This window comes from Salvelinus namaycush, unplaced genomic scaffold, assembly GCF_016432855.1.
Source record: "Salvelinus namaycush isolate Seneca unplaced genomic scaffold, SaNama_1.0 Scaffold5, whole genome shotgun sequence".
In the NCBI taxonomy this organism is placed as follows: domain Eukaryota; kingdom Metazoa; phylum Chordata; class Actinopteri; order Salmoniformes; family Salmonidae; genus Salvelinus; species Salvelinus namaycush.
The window spans coordinates 487,812-505,006 of NW_024061197.1; the positions used below are offsets into that span (position 1 = coordinate 487,812).

General features: G+C 46.2%; 1 protein-coding gene across 1 annotated transcript in view; it reads left to right on the top strand.

The window, feature by feature from the left end:
- LOC120041665 (H(+)/Cl(-) exchange transporter 7-like) overlaps nucleotides 1-17,195 on the top strand; it is a 66,246-nt gene that overhangs the window by 27,239 nt on the left and 21,812 nt on the right. Inside the window, exons 10-11 of the mRNA XM_038986530.1 lie at nucleotides 15,698-15,791; nucleotides 15,941-16,005. Coding sequence (XP_038842458.1) covers nucleotides 15,698-15,791; nucleotides 15,941-16,005 — 159 coding nt within the window. The remainder of the gene's footprint in view (nucleotides 1-15,697; nucleotides 15,792-15,940; nucleotides 16,006-17,195) is intronic.

Genomic DNA, 17,195 nt, shown 5'->3' on the forward strand with positions numbered 1-17,195 from the left:
GCCCTGGGGTGTGGGCCACCGTGTTAGAACTACAGTCTGTTGGCCCTGGGTGGTGGACCCCGTGTTAGACTACAGTCTGACCACCGTGTTAGACTACAGTCTGAAACCCCGTGTTAGACTACAGTCTGTTGCCCTGGGGTGGTGGACCCATGTTAGACTACAGTCTGTTGGCCCTGGGTGGTGGACCACCGTGTTAGACTACAGTCTTTGGCCCTGGGGTGGTGGACCACCGTGTTAGACTACAGTCCTGTTAGCCCTGGGGTGGTGAACCACCGTGTTAGACTACGATCTGAACCACCGTGTTAGACTACAGTCTGAACCACCGTGTTAGACTACAGTCTGAAACCGTGTTAGACTACGTCTGTTGCCCTGGGGTGTGGACCACCGTGTTAGACTACAGTCTGTTGCCCTGGGGTGTGGACCACCGTGTTAGACTACAGTCTGTTGACCCTGGGGTGGTGAACCACCGTGTTAGACTACAGTCTGAACCACCGTGTTAGACTACAGTCTGAACCACCGTGTTAGACTACAGTCTGAACCACCGTGTTAGACTACAGTCTGTTGGCCCTGGGGTGTTGGACCACCGTGTTAGACTACAGTCTGTTGCCCTGGGGTGGTGAACCACCGTGTTAGACTACAGTCTGTTGGCCCTGGGTGGTGGACCACCGTGTTAGACTACAGTCTGTTGGCCCTGGGGTGGTGGACCACCGTGTTAGACTACAGTCTTTTGTCGCCTGGGGTGGTGGACCACCGTGTTAGACTACAGTCTGTTGGCCCTGGGTGGTGGACCACCGTGTTAGACTACAGTCTGTTGGCCCTGTGGTGGTGGACCACCGTGTTAGACTACAGTCTTGTTGGCCCTGGGTGTGGCGGACCACCGTGTTAGACTACAGTCTGTTGGCCCTGGGGTGTGGACCACCGTTTAGACTACAGTCTGTTGGCCCTGGGTGGTGAACCACCGTGTTAGACTACAGTCTGAACCACCGTGTTAGACTACAGTCTGAACCACCGTGTTAGACTACAGTCTGTTGGCCCTGGGTGGTGGACCCACCGTGTTAGACTACAGTCTGTTGGCCCTGGGGTGGTGGACCAACGTGTTAGACTACAGTCTGAACCACCGTGTTAGACTACAGTCTTTGGCCCTGGGGTGGTGGACCAACGTGTTAGACTACAGTCTGTTGGCCCTGGGGTGGTGGACCACCGTGTTAGACTACAGTCTGTTGGCCCTGGGGTGTGGACCACCATGTTAGACGACAGTCTGAACCACCGTGTTAGACTACAGTCTGTTGGCCCTGGGGTGGTGGACCACCGTGTTAGACTACAGTCTGTTGTCCCTGGGGTAGTGAACCACCGTGTTAGACTACAGTCTGTTGGCCCTGGGGTGGTGAACCACCGTGTTAGACTGCAGTCTGAACCACCGTGTTAGACTACAGTCTGTGACCCTGGGTGGGTGGACCACCATGTTGACTACAGTCTGTTGGCCCTGGGGTGGCGGACCACCGTGTTAGACTACAGTCTGTTGGCCCTGGGGTGGTGGACCACCGTGTTAGACTACAGTCTGTTGGCCCTGGGGTGGTGGGCCACCGTGTTAGACTACAGTCTGTTGGCCCTGGGGTGGTGGACCACCATGTTAGACTACAGTCTGTTGGCCCTGGTGGTGGACCAAGTGTTAGACTACAGTCTGAACCACCGTGTTAGACTACAGTCTTTTGGCCCTGGGGTGGTGAACCACCGTGTAGACTACAGTCTCTGTTGACCCTGGGGTGGCAAACCACCGTGTTAGACTACAGTCTGTTGACCCTGGGGTGGCGAACCACCGTGTTAGACTGCAGTCTGTTGGCCCTGGGGTGGTGGACCACCGTGTTAGACTACAGTCTGTTGGCCCTGGGGTGGTGAACCACCGTGTTAGACTACAGTCTGAACCACCGTGTTAGACTACAGTCTGTTGGCCCTGGGGTGGTGGACCACCATGTTAGACTACAGTCTGTTGGCCCTGGGGTGGTGGACCACCGTGTTAGACTACAGTCTGTTGGCCCTGGGGTGGTGGACCACCGTGTTAGACTACAGTCTGTTAGCCCTGGGTGGTGAACCACCGTGTTAGACTACAGTCTGAACCACCGTGTTAGACTACAGTCTGAACCACCGTGTTAGACTACAGTCTGAACCACCGTGTTAGACTACAGTCTGTTGGCCCTGGGGTGTTGGACCACCGTGTTAGACTACAGTCTGTTGGCCCTGGGGTGGTGAACCACCGTGTTAGACTACAGTCTGTTGGCCCTGGGTGGTGGACCACCGTGTTAGACTACAGTCTGTTGGCCCTGGGGTGGTGGACCACCGTGTTAGACTACAGTCTTTTGTCCCTGGGGTGGTGGCCACCGTGTTAGACTACAGTCTGTTGGCCCTGGGGTGTGGACCACCGTGTTAGAGCTACAGTCTCTGTTGGCCCTGTGGTGGTGGACCACCGTGTTAGACTACAGTCTGTTGGCCCTGGGGTGGCGGACCACCGTGTTAGACTACAGTCTGTTGCCCTGGGGTGGTGGACCACCGTGTTAGACTACAGTCTGTTGGCCCTGGGTGGTGAACCACCGTGTTAGACTACAGTCTGAACCACCGTGTTAGACTACAGTCTGAACCACCGTGTTAGACTACAGTCTGTTGGCCCTGGGGTGGTGGACCACCGTGTTAGACTACAGTCTGTTGGCCCTGGGGTGGTGGACCAACGTGTTAGACTACAGTCTGAACCACCGTGTTAGACTACAGTCTGTTGGCCCTGGGTGTGGTGGACCAACGTGTTAGACTACAGTCTGTTGGCCCTGGGGTGGTGGACCACCGTTTTAGACTACAGTCTGTTGGCCCTGGGGTGGTGGACCACCATGTTAGACGACAGTCTGAACCACCGTGTTAGACTACAGTCTGTTGGCCCTGGGGTGGTGGACCACCGTGTTAGACTACAGTCTGTTGTCCCTGGGGTAGTGAACCACCGTGTTAGACTACAGTCTGTTGGCCCTGGGGTGGTGAACCACCGTGTTAGACTACAGTCTGTTGGCCCTGGGGTGGTGGACCACCGTGTTAGACTACAGTCTGTTGGCCCTGGGGTGGTGGACCACCGTGTTAGACTACAGTCTGTTGGCCCTGGGGTGGTGGACCACCGTGTTAGACTACAGTCTGAACCACCGTGTTAGACTACAGTCTGAACCACCGTGTTAGACTACAGTCTGTTGGCCCTGGGGTGGTGGACCACCGTGTTAGACTACAGTCTGTTGGCCCTGGGTGGTGGACCACCGTGTTAGACTACAGTCTGTTGGCCCTGGGGTGGCGGACCACCGTGTTAGACTACAGTCTGTTGGCCCTGGGGTGGCGGACCACCGTGTTAGACTACAGTCTGAACCACCGTGTTAGACTACAGTCTGTTGGCCCTGGGGTGGTGGACCACCGTGTTAGACTACAGTCTGTTGGCCCTGGGTGGTGGACCACCATGTTAGACTACAGTCTGTTGGCCCTGGGGTGGTGGACCACCGTGTTAGACTACAGTCTGTTGGCCCTGGGGTAGTGAACCACCGTGTTAGACTACAGTCTGTTGGCCCTGGGGTGGTGAACCACCGTGTTAGACTACAGTCTTTTGGCCCTGGGGTGGTGAACCACCGTGTTAGACTACAGTCTGTTGGCCCTGGGGTGGTGGACCACCGTGTTAGACTACAGTCTGAACCACCGTGTTAGACTACAGTCTGAACCACCGTGTTAGACTACAGTCTGTTGGCCCTGGGGTGGTGGACCACCGTGTTAGACTACAGTCTGTTGGCCCTGGGTGGTGGACCACCGTGTTAGACTACAGTCTGTTGGCCCTGGGGTGGTGGACCACCGTGTTAGACTACAGTCTGTTGGCCCTGGGGTGGCGGACCACCGTGTTAGACTACAGTCTGTTGGCCCTGGGGTGGTGAACCACCGTGTTAGACTACAGTCTGAACCACCGTGTTAGACTACAGTCTGTTGGCCCTGGGGTGGTGGACCACCGTGTTAGACTACAGTCTGTTGGCCCTGGGGTGGTGGACCACCATGTTAGACTACAGTCTGTTGGCCCTGGGTGGGTGGACCACCGTGTTAGACTACAGTCTGATCTCTATGACTGGAACTAACATCTCTCTCTCTCTCCTCAGCCAGGAGCAGCAGGAAGTGGTATACCCCAGATAAAGTGTTATCTGAACGGAGTGAAGATACCCCGGGTGGTAAGACTCAAGGTAAACTGATCACTGGCTGCTCAGAGACAAATATTACATCTAAGCCCACATCTTTTAAATGTTGTTGTTGTTGGCAGTAGGAATGATGTATCTTATGAGGCAAAGATATCAGATATTATATATAGGTCAGGGGTCACTCTCTCTGTCTGTGTGTGTGTTTTCCTCTCTGTGTTTGTTTTTCCTATCTCGTGTGTGTTTCCTGTGTGTTGTACAGACCCTAGTGGTGAAGGTGTGTGGTGTGATCTGCTCTGTCGCCGGAGGACCGCTGTCGGAAGGTAAACACTAGGGATGTGTGTGTGCGAATGTACGTATGAGTTTGTCTGTGTGTGTGTGTGCATGTACGTATGTGTGTGTATTCATTGTCTTGTGGTGAGTAGGGCTGTGACGGTTATGGATGTTGGTAATTGGCCAGATGACAGTAATAGAACATGAGTCCTGGTTCAAGTCAGTTCATTATTACGTTCCTCAGCAGCAAACAATTAATGTCACTCAGACAGAAGGGGGAACTAACAAAGAGTCATTCATCTAAACAACCAGAATGAAACAGGTCTGGTTTTAGGAGGGGTTCTGAAAGATACTCATGGGGTGTCCACTGAATGTTGACTAGCAACAACAAGTGGGACCTACATGACACCCACCGTGAGACCCACTACATTTACCAAGAACAGGCAACAAAATAAAACCCCACACCAAACTGAAAGACAGGAAGCAAACCACAAAGTTGGAGGAAAACAAAATCATGGAAACAGATAAAGGATTGTCTAACAATCAAATAGGGAGAGACAACTAAAGGAGTTAACCCTCCACATCTATCAAGACACACTAAAGGAGTTAACCCTCCACATCTATCAAGACAACTAAAGGAGTTAACCCTCCACATCTATCAAGACAACGAAAGGTGTTAACCTCCACATCTAGACAAGCCAATAAAGGAGTTAACCCTCCACATCTATCAAGACAACTAAAGGAGTTAACCCTCCACATCTATCAAGACACTAGAGAGTTACCCTCACATCTATCAAGACAACTAAAGGAGTTAACCCTCCACATCTATCAAGACAACTAGAGGATTAACCCTCTATTAAGACAACTGGAGCACTGGCCAGACACTTAAATATCACCTGGGCCAGACACTCTTAAATATCACCTGGGCCAGACACTCTTAAATATCACTTGGCCAGACTCTTAAATATCGCCTGGCCAGACACTCTTAATATCACTTGGGCCAGACTCTTAAATATCGCCTGGTCCAGACACTCTTAAATATCACCTGGGCCAACACTCTTAAATATCACCTGGGCCAGACACTCTTAAATATCACTTGGCCAGACTCTTAATATCGCCTGGGCCAGACTCTCTTAAATATCGCCTGGGCCAGACTCTCTTAAATATCGCCTGGGCCAGACTCTCTTAAATATCCCTGGGCCAGACTCTCTTAAATATCGCCTGGGCCAGACTCTCTAAATATCGCCTGGGCCAGACGCTCTTAAAATATCGCCTGGGCCAGACGCTCTTAGATATCGCCTGGCAGACGCTCTAGATTCGCCTGGGCCAGACGCTCTTGATATCGCCTGGGCCAGACGCTCTTATTATCGCCTGGGCCAGACGCTCTAGATATCGCCTGGGCCAGACGCTCTTAGATATCGCCTGGGCCAGACGCTCTTAGATATCGCCTGGGCCAGACCTCTTAGATATCGCTGGGCCAACGCTCTTAGATATCGCCTGGGCCAGACGCTCTTAGATATCGCCTGGCCAGACGCTCTTAAATATCGCCTGGGCCAGACGCTCTTAATATCGCCTGGGCCAGAGCTCTTAAATATCGCCTGGGCCAGACGCTCTTAAATATCGCCTGGGCCAGACGCTCTTAGATATCGCCTGGGCCAGACGCTCTTAGATATCGCCTGGGCCAGACGCTCTTAGATATGGCCTGGCCAGACGCTCTTAGATATCGCCTGGGCCAGACGCTCTTAAATATCGCCTGGGCCAGACGCTCTTAATATCGCCTGGCCAACGCTCTTAAATATCGCCTGGGCCAGACGCTCTTACATGTGTGTGTTTGACGGCCTCTGTCTCCTTTCCCATAATCCTGTAGGAAGGTCCCATGATCCACTCTGGTGCCGTGGTGGCAGCAGGAGTCTCCCAGGGACGCAGTACCTCCCTGAAGAAAGACTTCAAGGTAGGAGGGTTTGTACAGTCTGGTTGTAACATGTTCTCTACATGTGGAGGACATGGTGTTTTAATGTGTGGTATCTACTGTCTAACATGTTCTCTACATGTGGAGGACGTAGTGTTTAATGTGTGGTATCTACTGTCTAACATGTTCTCTACATGTGGAGAACATGGTGTTTAATGTGTGGTATCTACTGTCTAACATGTTCTCTACATGTGGAGGACATGGTGTTTAATGTGTGGTATCTACTGTCTAACATGTTCTCTACAGTGGAGGACGTAGTGTTTATGTGTGGTATATACTGTCTAACATGTTCTCTACAGTGGAGGACGTAGTGTTTAATGTGTGGTATCTACTGTCTAACATGTTCTCTACATGTGGAGACATGGTGTTTAATGTGTGGTATCTACTGTCTAACATGTTCTCTACATGTGGAGGACGTGGTGTTTAATGTGTGGTATCTACTGTCTAACATGTTCTCTTACATGGGAGGACGTAGTGTTTAATGTGTGGTATCTACTGTCTAACATGTTCTCTACATGTGGAGGACATGGTGTTTAATGTGTGGTATCTACTGTCTAACATGTTCTCTACATGTGGAGGACATGGTGTTTAATGTGTGGTATCTACTGTCTAACATGTTCTCTACATGTGGAGGACATAGTGTTTAATGTGTGGTATCTACTGTCTAACATGTTCTCTACATGTGGATGACGTAGTGTTTAATGTGTGGTATCTACTGTCTAACATGTTCTCTACATGTAGAGGACGTAGTGTTTAATGTGTGGTATCTACTGTCTAACATGTTCTCTACATGTGGAGGACGTAGTGTTTAATGTGTGGTATCTACTGTCTAACATGTTCTCTACATGTGGAGGACGTAGTGTTTTAATGTGTGGTATCTACTGTCTAACATGTTCTCTACATGTGGAGGACATGGTGTTTAATGTGTGGTATCTACTGTCTAACATGTTCTCTACATGTGGAGGACATGGTGTTTAATGTGTGGTATCTACTGTCTAACATGTTCTCTACATGTGGAGGACGTAGTGTTTAATGTGTGGTATCTACTGTCTAACATGTTCTCTACATGTGGAGGACATAGTGTTTAATGTGTGGTATCTACTGTCTAACATGTTCTCTACATGTGGAGGACATGATGTTTAATGTGTGGTATCTACTGTCTAACATGTTCTCTACATGTGGAGGACGTAGTGTTTAATGTGTGGTATCTACTGTCTAACATGTTCTCTACATGTGGAGGACATGGTGTTTAATGTGTGGTATCTACTGTCTAACATGTTCTCTACATGTGGAGGACGTAGTGTTTAATGTGTGGTATCTACTGTCTAACATGTTCTCTACATGTGGAGGACATGGTGTTTAATGTGTGGTATATACTGTCTAACATGTTCTCTACATGTGGAGGACGTAGTGTTTAATGTGTGGTATCTACTGTCTAACATGTTCTCTACATGTGGAGGACATGGTGCTTAATGTGTGGTATCTACTGTCTAACATGTTCTCTACATGTGGAGGACGTAGTGTTTAATGTGTGGTATCTACTGTCTAACATGTTCTCTACATGTGGAGGACGTAGTGTTTAATGTGTGGTATCTACTGTCTAACATGTTCTCTACATGTGGAGGACATGGTGTTTAATGTGTGGTATCTACTGTCTAACATGTTCTCTACATGTGGAGGACATGGTGTTTAATGTGTGGTATCTACTGTCTAACATGTTCTCTACAGTGGAGGACATGGTGTTTAATGTGTGGTATCTACTGTCTAACATGTTCTCTACATGTGGAGGACATGGTGTTTAATGTGTGGTATCTACTGTCTAACATGTTCTCTACATGTGGAGGACGTAGTGTTTAATGTGTGGTATCTACTGTCTAACATGTTCTCTACATGTGGAGGACGTAGTGTTTAATGTGTGGTATCTACTGTCTAACATGTTCTCTACATGTGGAGGACATGGGTTTTAATGTGTGGTATCTACTGTCTAACATGTTCTCTACATGTGGAGGACGTAGTGTTTAATGTGTGGTATCTACTGTCTAACATGTTCTCTACATGTGGAGGACATGGTGTTTAATGTGTGGTATATACTGTCTAACATGTTCTCTACATGTGGAGGACTAGTGTTTAATGTGTGGTATCTACTGTCTAACATGTCTCTACATGTGGAGACATGGTGCTTAATGTGTGGTATCTACTGTCTAACATGTTCTCTACAGTGGAGACGTAGTGTTTAATGTGTGGTATCTACTGTCTAACATGTTCTCTACATGTGGAGGACATGGTGTTTAATGTGTGGTATCTACTGTCTAACATGTTCTCTACATGTGGAGGACGTATGTTTAATGTGTGGTATCTACTGTCTAACATGTTCTCTACATGTGGAGGACATGGTGTTTAATGTGTGGTATCTACTGTCTAACATGTTCTCTACATGTGGAGGACATGGTGTTTAATGTGTGGTATCTACTGTCTAACATGTTCTCTACATGTGGAGGACATGGTGTTTAATGTGTGGTATCTACTGTCTAACATGTTCTCTACATGTGGAGGACATGTGTGTTTAATGTGTGGTATCTACTGTCTAACATGTTCTCTACATGTGGAGGACGTAGTGTTTAATGTGTGGTATCTACTGTCTAACATGTTCTCTACATGTGGAGACGTAGTGTTTAATGTGTGGTATCTACTGTCTAACATGTTCTCTACATGTGGAGACATAGTGTTTAATGTGTGGTATCTACTGTCTAACATGTTCTCTACATTGTGAGGACATGTGGTTTAATGTGTGGTATCTACTGTCTAACATGTTCTCTACATGTGGAGGACATAGTGTTTAATGTGTGGTATCTACTGTCTACATGTCTCTACATGTGGAGGACATGGTGTTTAATGTGTGGTATCTACTGTCTAACATGTTCTCTACATGTGGAGGACGTGTGTTTTAATGTGTGGTATCTACTGTCTAACATGTTCTCTACATGTGGAGGACGTAGTGTTTAATGTGTGGTATCTACTGTCTAACATGTTCTCTACATGTGGAGGACATGGTGTTTAATGTGTGGTATCTACTGTCTAACATGTTCTCTACATGTGGAGGACATGGTGTTTAATGTGTGGTATCTACTGTCTAACATGTTCTCTACATGTGGAGGACATGTGTGTTTAATGTGTGGTATCTACTGTCTAACATGTTCTCTACATGTGGAGGACGTAGTGTTTAATGTGTGGTATCTACTGTCTACACATGTTCTCTACATGTGGACGTAGTGTTTAATGTGTGGTATCTACTGTCTAACATGTTCTCTACATGTGGAGGACTAGTGGTTTTAATGTGTGGTATCTACTGTCTAACATGTTCTCTACATGTGGAGGACATGGTGTTATGTGGTATCTACTGTCTAACATTTTCTACATGTGGAGACATGGTGTTTAATGTGTGGTATCTACTGTCTAACATGTTCTCTACATGTGGAGGACATAGTGTTTAATGTGTGTTATCTACTGTCTAACATGTTCTCTACATGTGGAGGACGTAGTGTTTAATGTGTGGTATCTACGTCTAACATGTTCTCTACATGTGGAGGACATGGTGTTTAATGTGTGGTATCTACTGTCTAACATGTTCTCTACATGTGGAGGACATGGTGTTTAATGTGTGGTATCTACTGTCTAACATGTTCTCTACATGTGGAGGACGTAGTGTTTATGTGTGGTATCTACTGTCTAACATGTTCTCTACATGTGGAGGAGCATAGTGTTTAATGTGTGGTATCTACTGTCTAACATGTTCTCTAAATGTGGAGGACATGGTGTTTAATGTGTGGTATCTACTGTCTAACATGTTCTCTACATGTGGAGGACGTAGTGTTTAATGTGTGGTATCTACTGTCTAACATGTTCTCTACATGTGGAGGACGTAGTGTTTAATGTGTGGTATCTACTGTCTAACATGTTCTCTACATGTGGAGGACATGGTGTTTAATGTGTGGTATCTACTGTCTAACATGTTCTCTACATGTGAGGACGTAGTTTTTAATGTGTGGTATCTACTGTCTACATGTTCTCTACATGTGGAGGACATGGTGTTTAATGTGTGGTATCTACTGTCTAACATGTTCTCTACATGTGGAGGACATAGTGTTTAATGTGTGGTATCTACTGTCTAACATGTTCTCTACATGTGGAGGACGTAGTGTTTAATGTGTGGTATCTACTGTCTAACATGTTCTCTACATGTAGAGGACGTAGTGTTTAATGTGTGGTATCTACTGTCTAACATGTTCTCTACATGTGAGGACGTAGTGTTTAATGTGTGGTATCTACTGTCTAACATGTTCTCTACATGTGGAGGACATGGTGTTTAATGTGTGGTATCTACTGTCTAACATGTTCTCTACATGTGGAGGACGTAGTGTTTAATGTGTGGTATCTACTGTCTAACATGTTCTCTACATGTGGAGACATGTGTTTAATGTGTGGTATCTACTGTCTAACATGTTCTCTACATGTGGAGGACGTAGTTTTTTAATGTGTGGTATCTACTGTCTAACATGTTCTCTACATGTGGAGGACGTAGTGTTTAATGTGTGGTATCACTGTCTAACATGTTCTCTACATGTAGAGGACGTAGTGTTTAATGTGTGGTATCTACTGTCTAACATGTTCTCTACATGTGGAGGACATGGTGTTTAATGTGTGGTATCTACTGTCTAACATGTTCTCTCCATGTGGAGGACGTAGTGTTTTAATGTGTGGTATCTACTGTCTAACATGTTCTCTCATGTGGAGGACGTAGTGTTTAATGTGTGGTATCTACTGTCTAACATGTTCTCTACATGTGGAGGACGTAGTGTTTAATGTGTGGTATCTACTGTCTAACATGTTCTCTACATGTGGAGGACATGGTGTTTAATGTGTGGTATCTACTGTCTAACATGTTCTCTACATGTGGAGGACGTAGTGTTTAATGTGTGGTATCTACTGTCTAACATGTTCTCTACATGTGGGAACATGGTGTTTAATGTGTGGTATCTACTGTCTAACATGTTCTCTACATGTGGAGGACGTAGTGTTTAATGTGTGGTATCTACTGTCTAACATGTTCTCTACATGTGGAGGACGTAGTGTTTAATGTGTGGTATCTACTGTTTAATGTGTGGTATCTACTGTCTAACATGTTCTCTACATGTGGAGGACATGGTGTTTAATGTGTGGTATCTACTGTCTAACATGTTCTCTACATGTGGAGGACATAGTGTTTAATGTGTGGTATCTACTGTCTAACATGTTCTCTACATGTGGAGGACATGGTGTTTAATGTGTGGTATCTACTGTCTAACATGTTCTCTACATGTGGAGACGTGGTGTTTAATGTGTGGTATCTACTGTCTAACATGTTCTCTACATGTGGAGGACGTGGTGTTAATGTGTGGTATCTACTGTCTAACATGTTCTCTACATGTAGAGGACGTAGTGTTTAATGTGTGGTATCTACTGTCTAACATGTTCTCTACATGTGGAGGACGTAGTGTTTAATGTGTGGTATCTACTGTCTAACATGTTCTCTACATGTGGAGGACATGGTGTTTAATGTGTGGTATCTACTGTCTAACATGTTCTCTACATGTGGAGACGTAGTGTTTAATGTGTGGTATCTACTGTCTAACATGTTCTCTACATGTGGAGGACATAGTGTTTAATTGTGGTATCTACTGTCTAACATGTTCTCTACATGTGGAGAACATGGTGTTTAATGTGTGGTATCTACTGTCTAACATGTTCTCTACATGTGGAGGACATGGTGTTTAATGTGTGGTATCTACTGTCTAACATGTTCTACATTGGGAGGACGTAGTGTTTAATGTGTGTGTATCTACTGTCTAACATGTTCTCTACATGTGAGGACATGGTGTTTAATGTGTGGTATCTACTGTCTAACATGTTCTCTACATGTGGAGGACATGGTGTTTAATGTGTGGTATCTACTGTCTAACATGTTCTCTACATGTGGAGGACATGGTGTTTATGTGTGGTATCTACTGTCTAACATGTTCTCTACATGTGGAGGACGTAGTGTTTAATGTGTGGTATCTACTGTCTAACATGTTCTCTACATGTGGAGGACATGGTGTTTAATGTGTGGTATCTACTGTCTAACATGTTCTCTCTACATGTGGAGGACGTAGTGTTTAATGTGTGGTATCTACTGTCTAACATGTTCTCTACATGTGGAGGACGTAGTGTTTAATGTGTGGTATCTACTGTCTAACATGTTCTCTACATGTGGAGGACATGGTGTTTAATGTGTGGTATCTACTGTCTAACATGTTCTCTACATGTGGAGGACATGGTGTTTAATGTGTGGTATCTACTGTCTAACATTTTCTCTACATGTGGAGGACGTAGTGTTTAATGTGTGGTATCTACTGTCTAACATGTTCTCTACATGTGGAGGACGTAGTGTTTAATGTGTGGTATCTACTGTCTAACATTTTCCTACAGTGGAGGACGTAGTGTTTAATGTGTGGTATCTACTGTCTAACATGTTCTCTACATGTGGAGACGTAGTGTTTAATGTGTGGTATCTACTGTCTAACATGTTCTCTACATGTGGAGGACGTAGTGTTTAATGTGTGGTATCTACTGTCTAATGTTCTCTACATGTGGAGGACGTAGTGTTTAATGTGTGGTATCTACTGTCTAACATGTTCTCTACATGTGGAGGACATGGTGTTTAAATGTGTGGTATCTACTGTCTAACATGTTCTCTACATGTGGAGGACGTAGTGTTTAAATGTGTGGTATCTACTGTCTAACATGTTCTCTACATGTGGAGGACATGTTGTTTAATGTGTGTGTATCTACTGTCTAACATGTTCTCTACATGTGGAGGACGTAGTGTTTAATGTGTGGTATCTACTGTCTAACATGTTCTCTACATGTGGAGGACGTAGTGTTTAATGTGTGGTATCTCCTGTCTAACATGTTCTCTACATGTAGAGGACGTAGTGTTTAATGTGTGGTATCTACTGTCTAACATGTTCTCTACATGTGGAGGACATGGTTTTTAATTTGGGTATCTACTGTCTAACATGTTCTCTACATGTGGAGGACGTAGTGTTTAATGTGTGGTATCTACTGTCTAACATGTTCTCTACATGTGGAGGACATGGTGTTTAATGTGTGGTATCTACTGTCTAACATGTTCTCTACATGTGGAGGACATGTGTTTTTATGTGTGGTATCTACTGTCTAACATGTTCTCTACATGTGAGGACATAGTGTTTAATGTGTGGTATCTACTGTTAACATGTTCTCTACATGTGGAGGACGTAGTGTTTAATGTGTGGTATCTACTGTCTAACATGTTCTCTACATGTGGAGGACATGGTGTTTAATGTGTGGTATCTACTGTCTAACATGTTCTCTACATGTGAGGACTGTAGTGTTTAATGTGTGGTATCTACTGTCTAACATGTTCTCTACATGTGGAGGACGTAGTGTTTAATGTGTGGTATCTACTGTCTAACATGTTCTCTACATGTAGAGGACGTAGTGTTTAATGTGTGGTATCTACTGTCTAACATGTTCTCTACATGTGGAGGACGTGTGTTTAATGTGTGGTATCTACTGTCTAACATGTTCTCTACATGTGGAGGACGTAGTGTTTAATGTGTGGTATCTACTGTCTAACATGTTCTCTACATGTGGAGGACGTAGTGTTTAATGTGTGGTATCTACTGTCTAACATGTTCTCTACATGTGGAGGACGTAGTGTTTAATGTGTGGTATCTACTGTCTAACATGTTCTCTACATGTGGAGGACATGGTGTTTAATGTGTGGTATCTACTGTCTAACATGTTCTCTACATGTGGAGGACATGGTGTTTAATGTGTGGTACTACTGTCTAACATGTTCTCTACATGTGAGGACGTATGTTTAATGTGTGGTATCTACTGTCTAACATGTTCTCTACATGTGGAGGACGTGTGTTTAATGTGTGGTATCTACTGTCTAACATGTTCTCTACATGTGGAGGACATGAGTGTTTAATGTGTGGTATCTACTGTCTAACATGTTCTCTACATGTGGAGGACGTAGTGTTTTAATGTGTGGTATCTACTGTCTAACATGTTCTCTACATGTGGAGGACATGTGTTTAATGTGTGGTATCTACTGTCTAACATGTTCTCTACATGTGGAGGACATAGTTTTAATGTGTGGTATCTACTGTCTAACATGTTCTCTACATGTGGAGGACATGGTGTTTAATGTGTGGTATCTACTGTCTAACATGTTCTCTACATGTGGAGGACATGGTGTTTAATGTGTGGTATCTACTGTCTAACATGTTCTCTACATGTGGAGACATGTGTTTAATGTGTGGTATCTACTGTCTAACATGTTCTCTACATGTGGAGGACATGGTGTTTAATGTGTGGTATCTACTGTCTACATGTTCTCTACATGTGGAGGCACGTGGTGTTTAATGTGTGGTATCTACTGTCTAACATGTTCTCTACATGTGGAGGACGTAGTGTTTAATTTGTGGTATCTACTGTCTAACATGTTCTCACATGTGGAGGACAGTAGTGTTTAATGTGTGGTATCTACTGTCTAACATGTTCTCTACATGTGGAGGACATGGTGTTTAATGTGTGGTATCTACTGTCTAACATGTTCTCTACATGTGGAGGACGTATGTGTTTAATGTGTGGTATCTACTGTCTAACATGTTCTCTACATGTGGAGGACATGTGTTTATGTGTGGTATCTATGTCTACATGTTCTCTACTGTGGAGGACATGGTGTTTAATGTGTGGTATCTACTGTCTAACATGTTCCTACATGTGGAGGAATGGTTTTAATGTGTGGTATCTACTGTCTAACATGTTCTCTACATGTGGAGGACATGGTGTTTAATGTGTGGTATCTACTGTCTAACATGTTCTCTACATGTGGAGGACGTAGTGTTTAATGTGTGGTATCTACTGTCTAACATGTTCTCTACATGTGGAGGACATAGTGTTTAATGTGTGTATCTACTGTCTAACATGTTCTCTACATGTGAGGACTGTGTTTAATGTGTGGTATCTACTGTCTACATGTTCTACTGTGGAGGACATGTGTTTAATGTGTGGTATCTACTGTCTAACATGTTCTCTACATGTGGAGGACATGGTGTTTAATGTGTGGTATCTACTGTCTAACATGTTCTCTCTCACTGTGTGTGTCTTAACATGTTCTCTCTCTCTGTGTGTGTAGATCTTTGAGTATTTCCGTCGAGACACAGAGAAGAGGGACTTTGTATCAGCTGGAGCGGCTGCAGGAGTGTCTGCTGCTTTTGGAGCACCAGTCGGTACACACACTATGCACAACATGTCCCACTCAGCACCACTGCTAAGCATACTACTGTCATGACTTTCTAAATGTTCCTCCCAATAAAGTTTTCACCTGACTCTCTCTCTCTCTCTCTCTCTTTCTCCCCTTCCTTCCTCTTTATTCCAGGTGGTGTTTTGTTCAGTTTGGAGGAGGGGGCTTCTTTCTGGAACCAGATGCTAACATGGAGGATAGTAAGTACAGGAGGGGAAGGCCTGGCTCAGTCTGGTGTCTGAGGGAGAGGAGAGGAGAGGAAGGCTTGGCTCAGTCTGGTGTCTGAGGGAGAGGAGAGGAAGGCCTGGCTCAGTCTGGTGTCTGAGGGAGAGGAGAGGAAGGCTTGGCTCAGTCTGGTGTCTGCAGGAGAGGAGAGGAAGGCTTGGCTCAGTCTGGTGTCTGGGGGAGAGGAGAGGAAGGCTTGGCTCAGTCTGGTGTCTGCAGGAGAGGAGGGGAAGGCTTGGCTCAGTCTGGTGTCTGGGGAGAGGAGGGAAGGCCTGGCTCAGTCTGGTGTCTGCAGGAGAGGAGAGGAAGGCTTGGCTCAGTCTGGTGTCTGCAGGAGAGGAGAGGAAGGCTTGGCTCAGTCTGGTGTCTGGGGGAGAGGAGAGGAAGGCTTGGCTCAGTCTGGTGTCTGGGGGAGAGGAGAGGAGGGGAAGGCTTGGCTCAGTCTGGTGTCTGAGGGAGAGGAGAGGAAGGCTTGCTCAGTCTGGTGTCTGAGGGAGGAGAGGAAGGCTTGGCTCAGTCTGGTGTCTGCAGGAGAGGAGAGGAAGGCTTGGCTCAGTCTGGTGTCTGGGGGAGAAGAGAGGAGGGGAAGGCTTGGCTCAGTCTGGTGTCTGAGGGAGAGGAAGGCTTTACTCAGTCTGGTGTCTGGGGGAGAGGAGAGGAGAGGAGAGGAAGGCTTGGCTCAGTCTGGTGTCTGCAGGAGAGGAGGGGAAGGCTTGGCTCAGTCTGGTGTCTGCAGGAGAGGAGGGGAAGGCTTGGCTCAGTCTGGTGTCTGGGGGAGAGGAGAGGAGAGGAAGGCTTGGCTCAGTCTGGTGTCTGCAGGAGAGGAGGGGAAGGCTTGGCTCAGTCTGGTGTCTGCAGGAGAGGAGGGGAAGGCTTGGCTCAGTCTGGTGTCTGCAGGAGAGGAGGGGAGGGGAAGGCTTGGCTCAGTCTGGTGTCTGCAGGAGAGGAGGGGAAGGCTTGGCTCAGTCTGGTGTCTGCAGGAGAGGAGGGGAAGGCTTGGCTCAGTCTGGTGTCTGGGGGAGAGGAGAGGAAGGCTTGGCTCAGTCTGGTGTCTGAGGGAGAGGAAGGCTTGGCTCAGTCTGGTGTCTGAGGGAGAGTAGAGGAAGGCTTGGCTCAGTCTGGTGTCTGCAGGAGAGGAGAGGAGGGGAAGGCTTGGCTCAGTCTG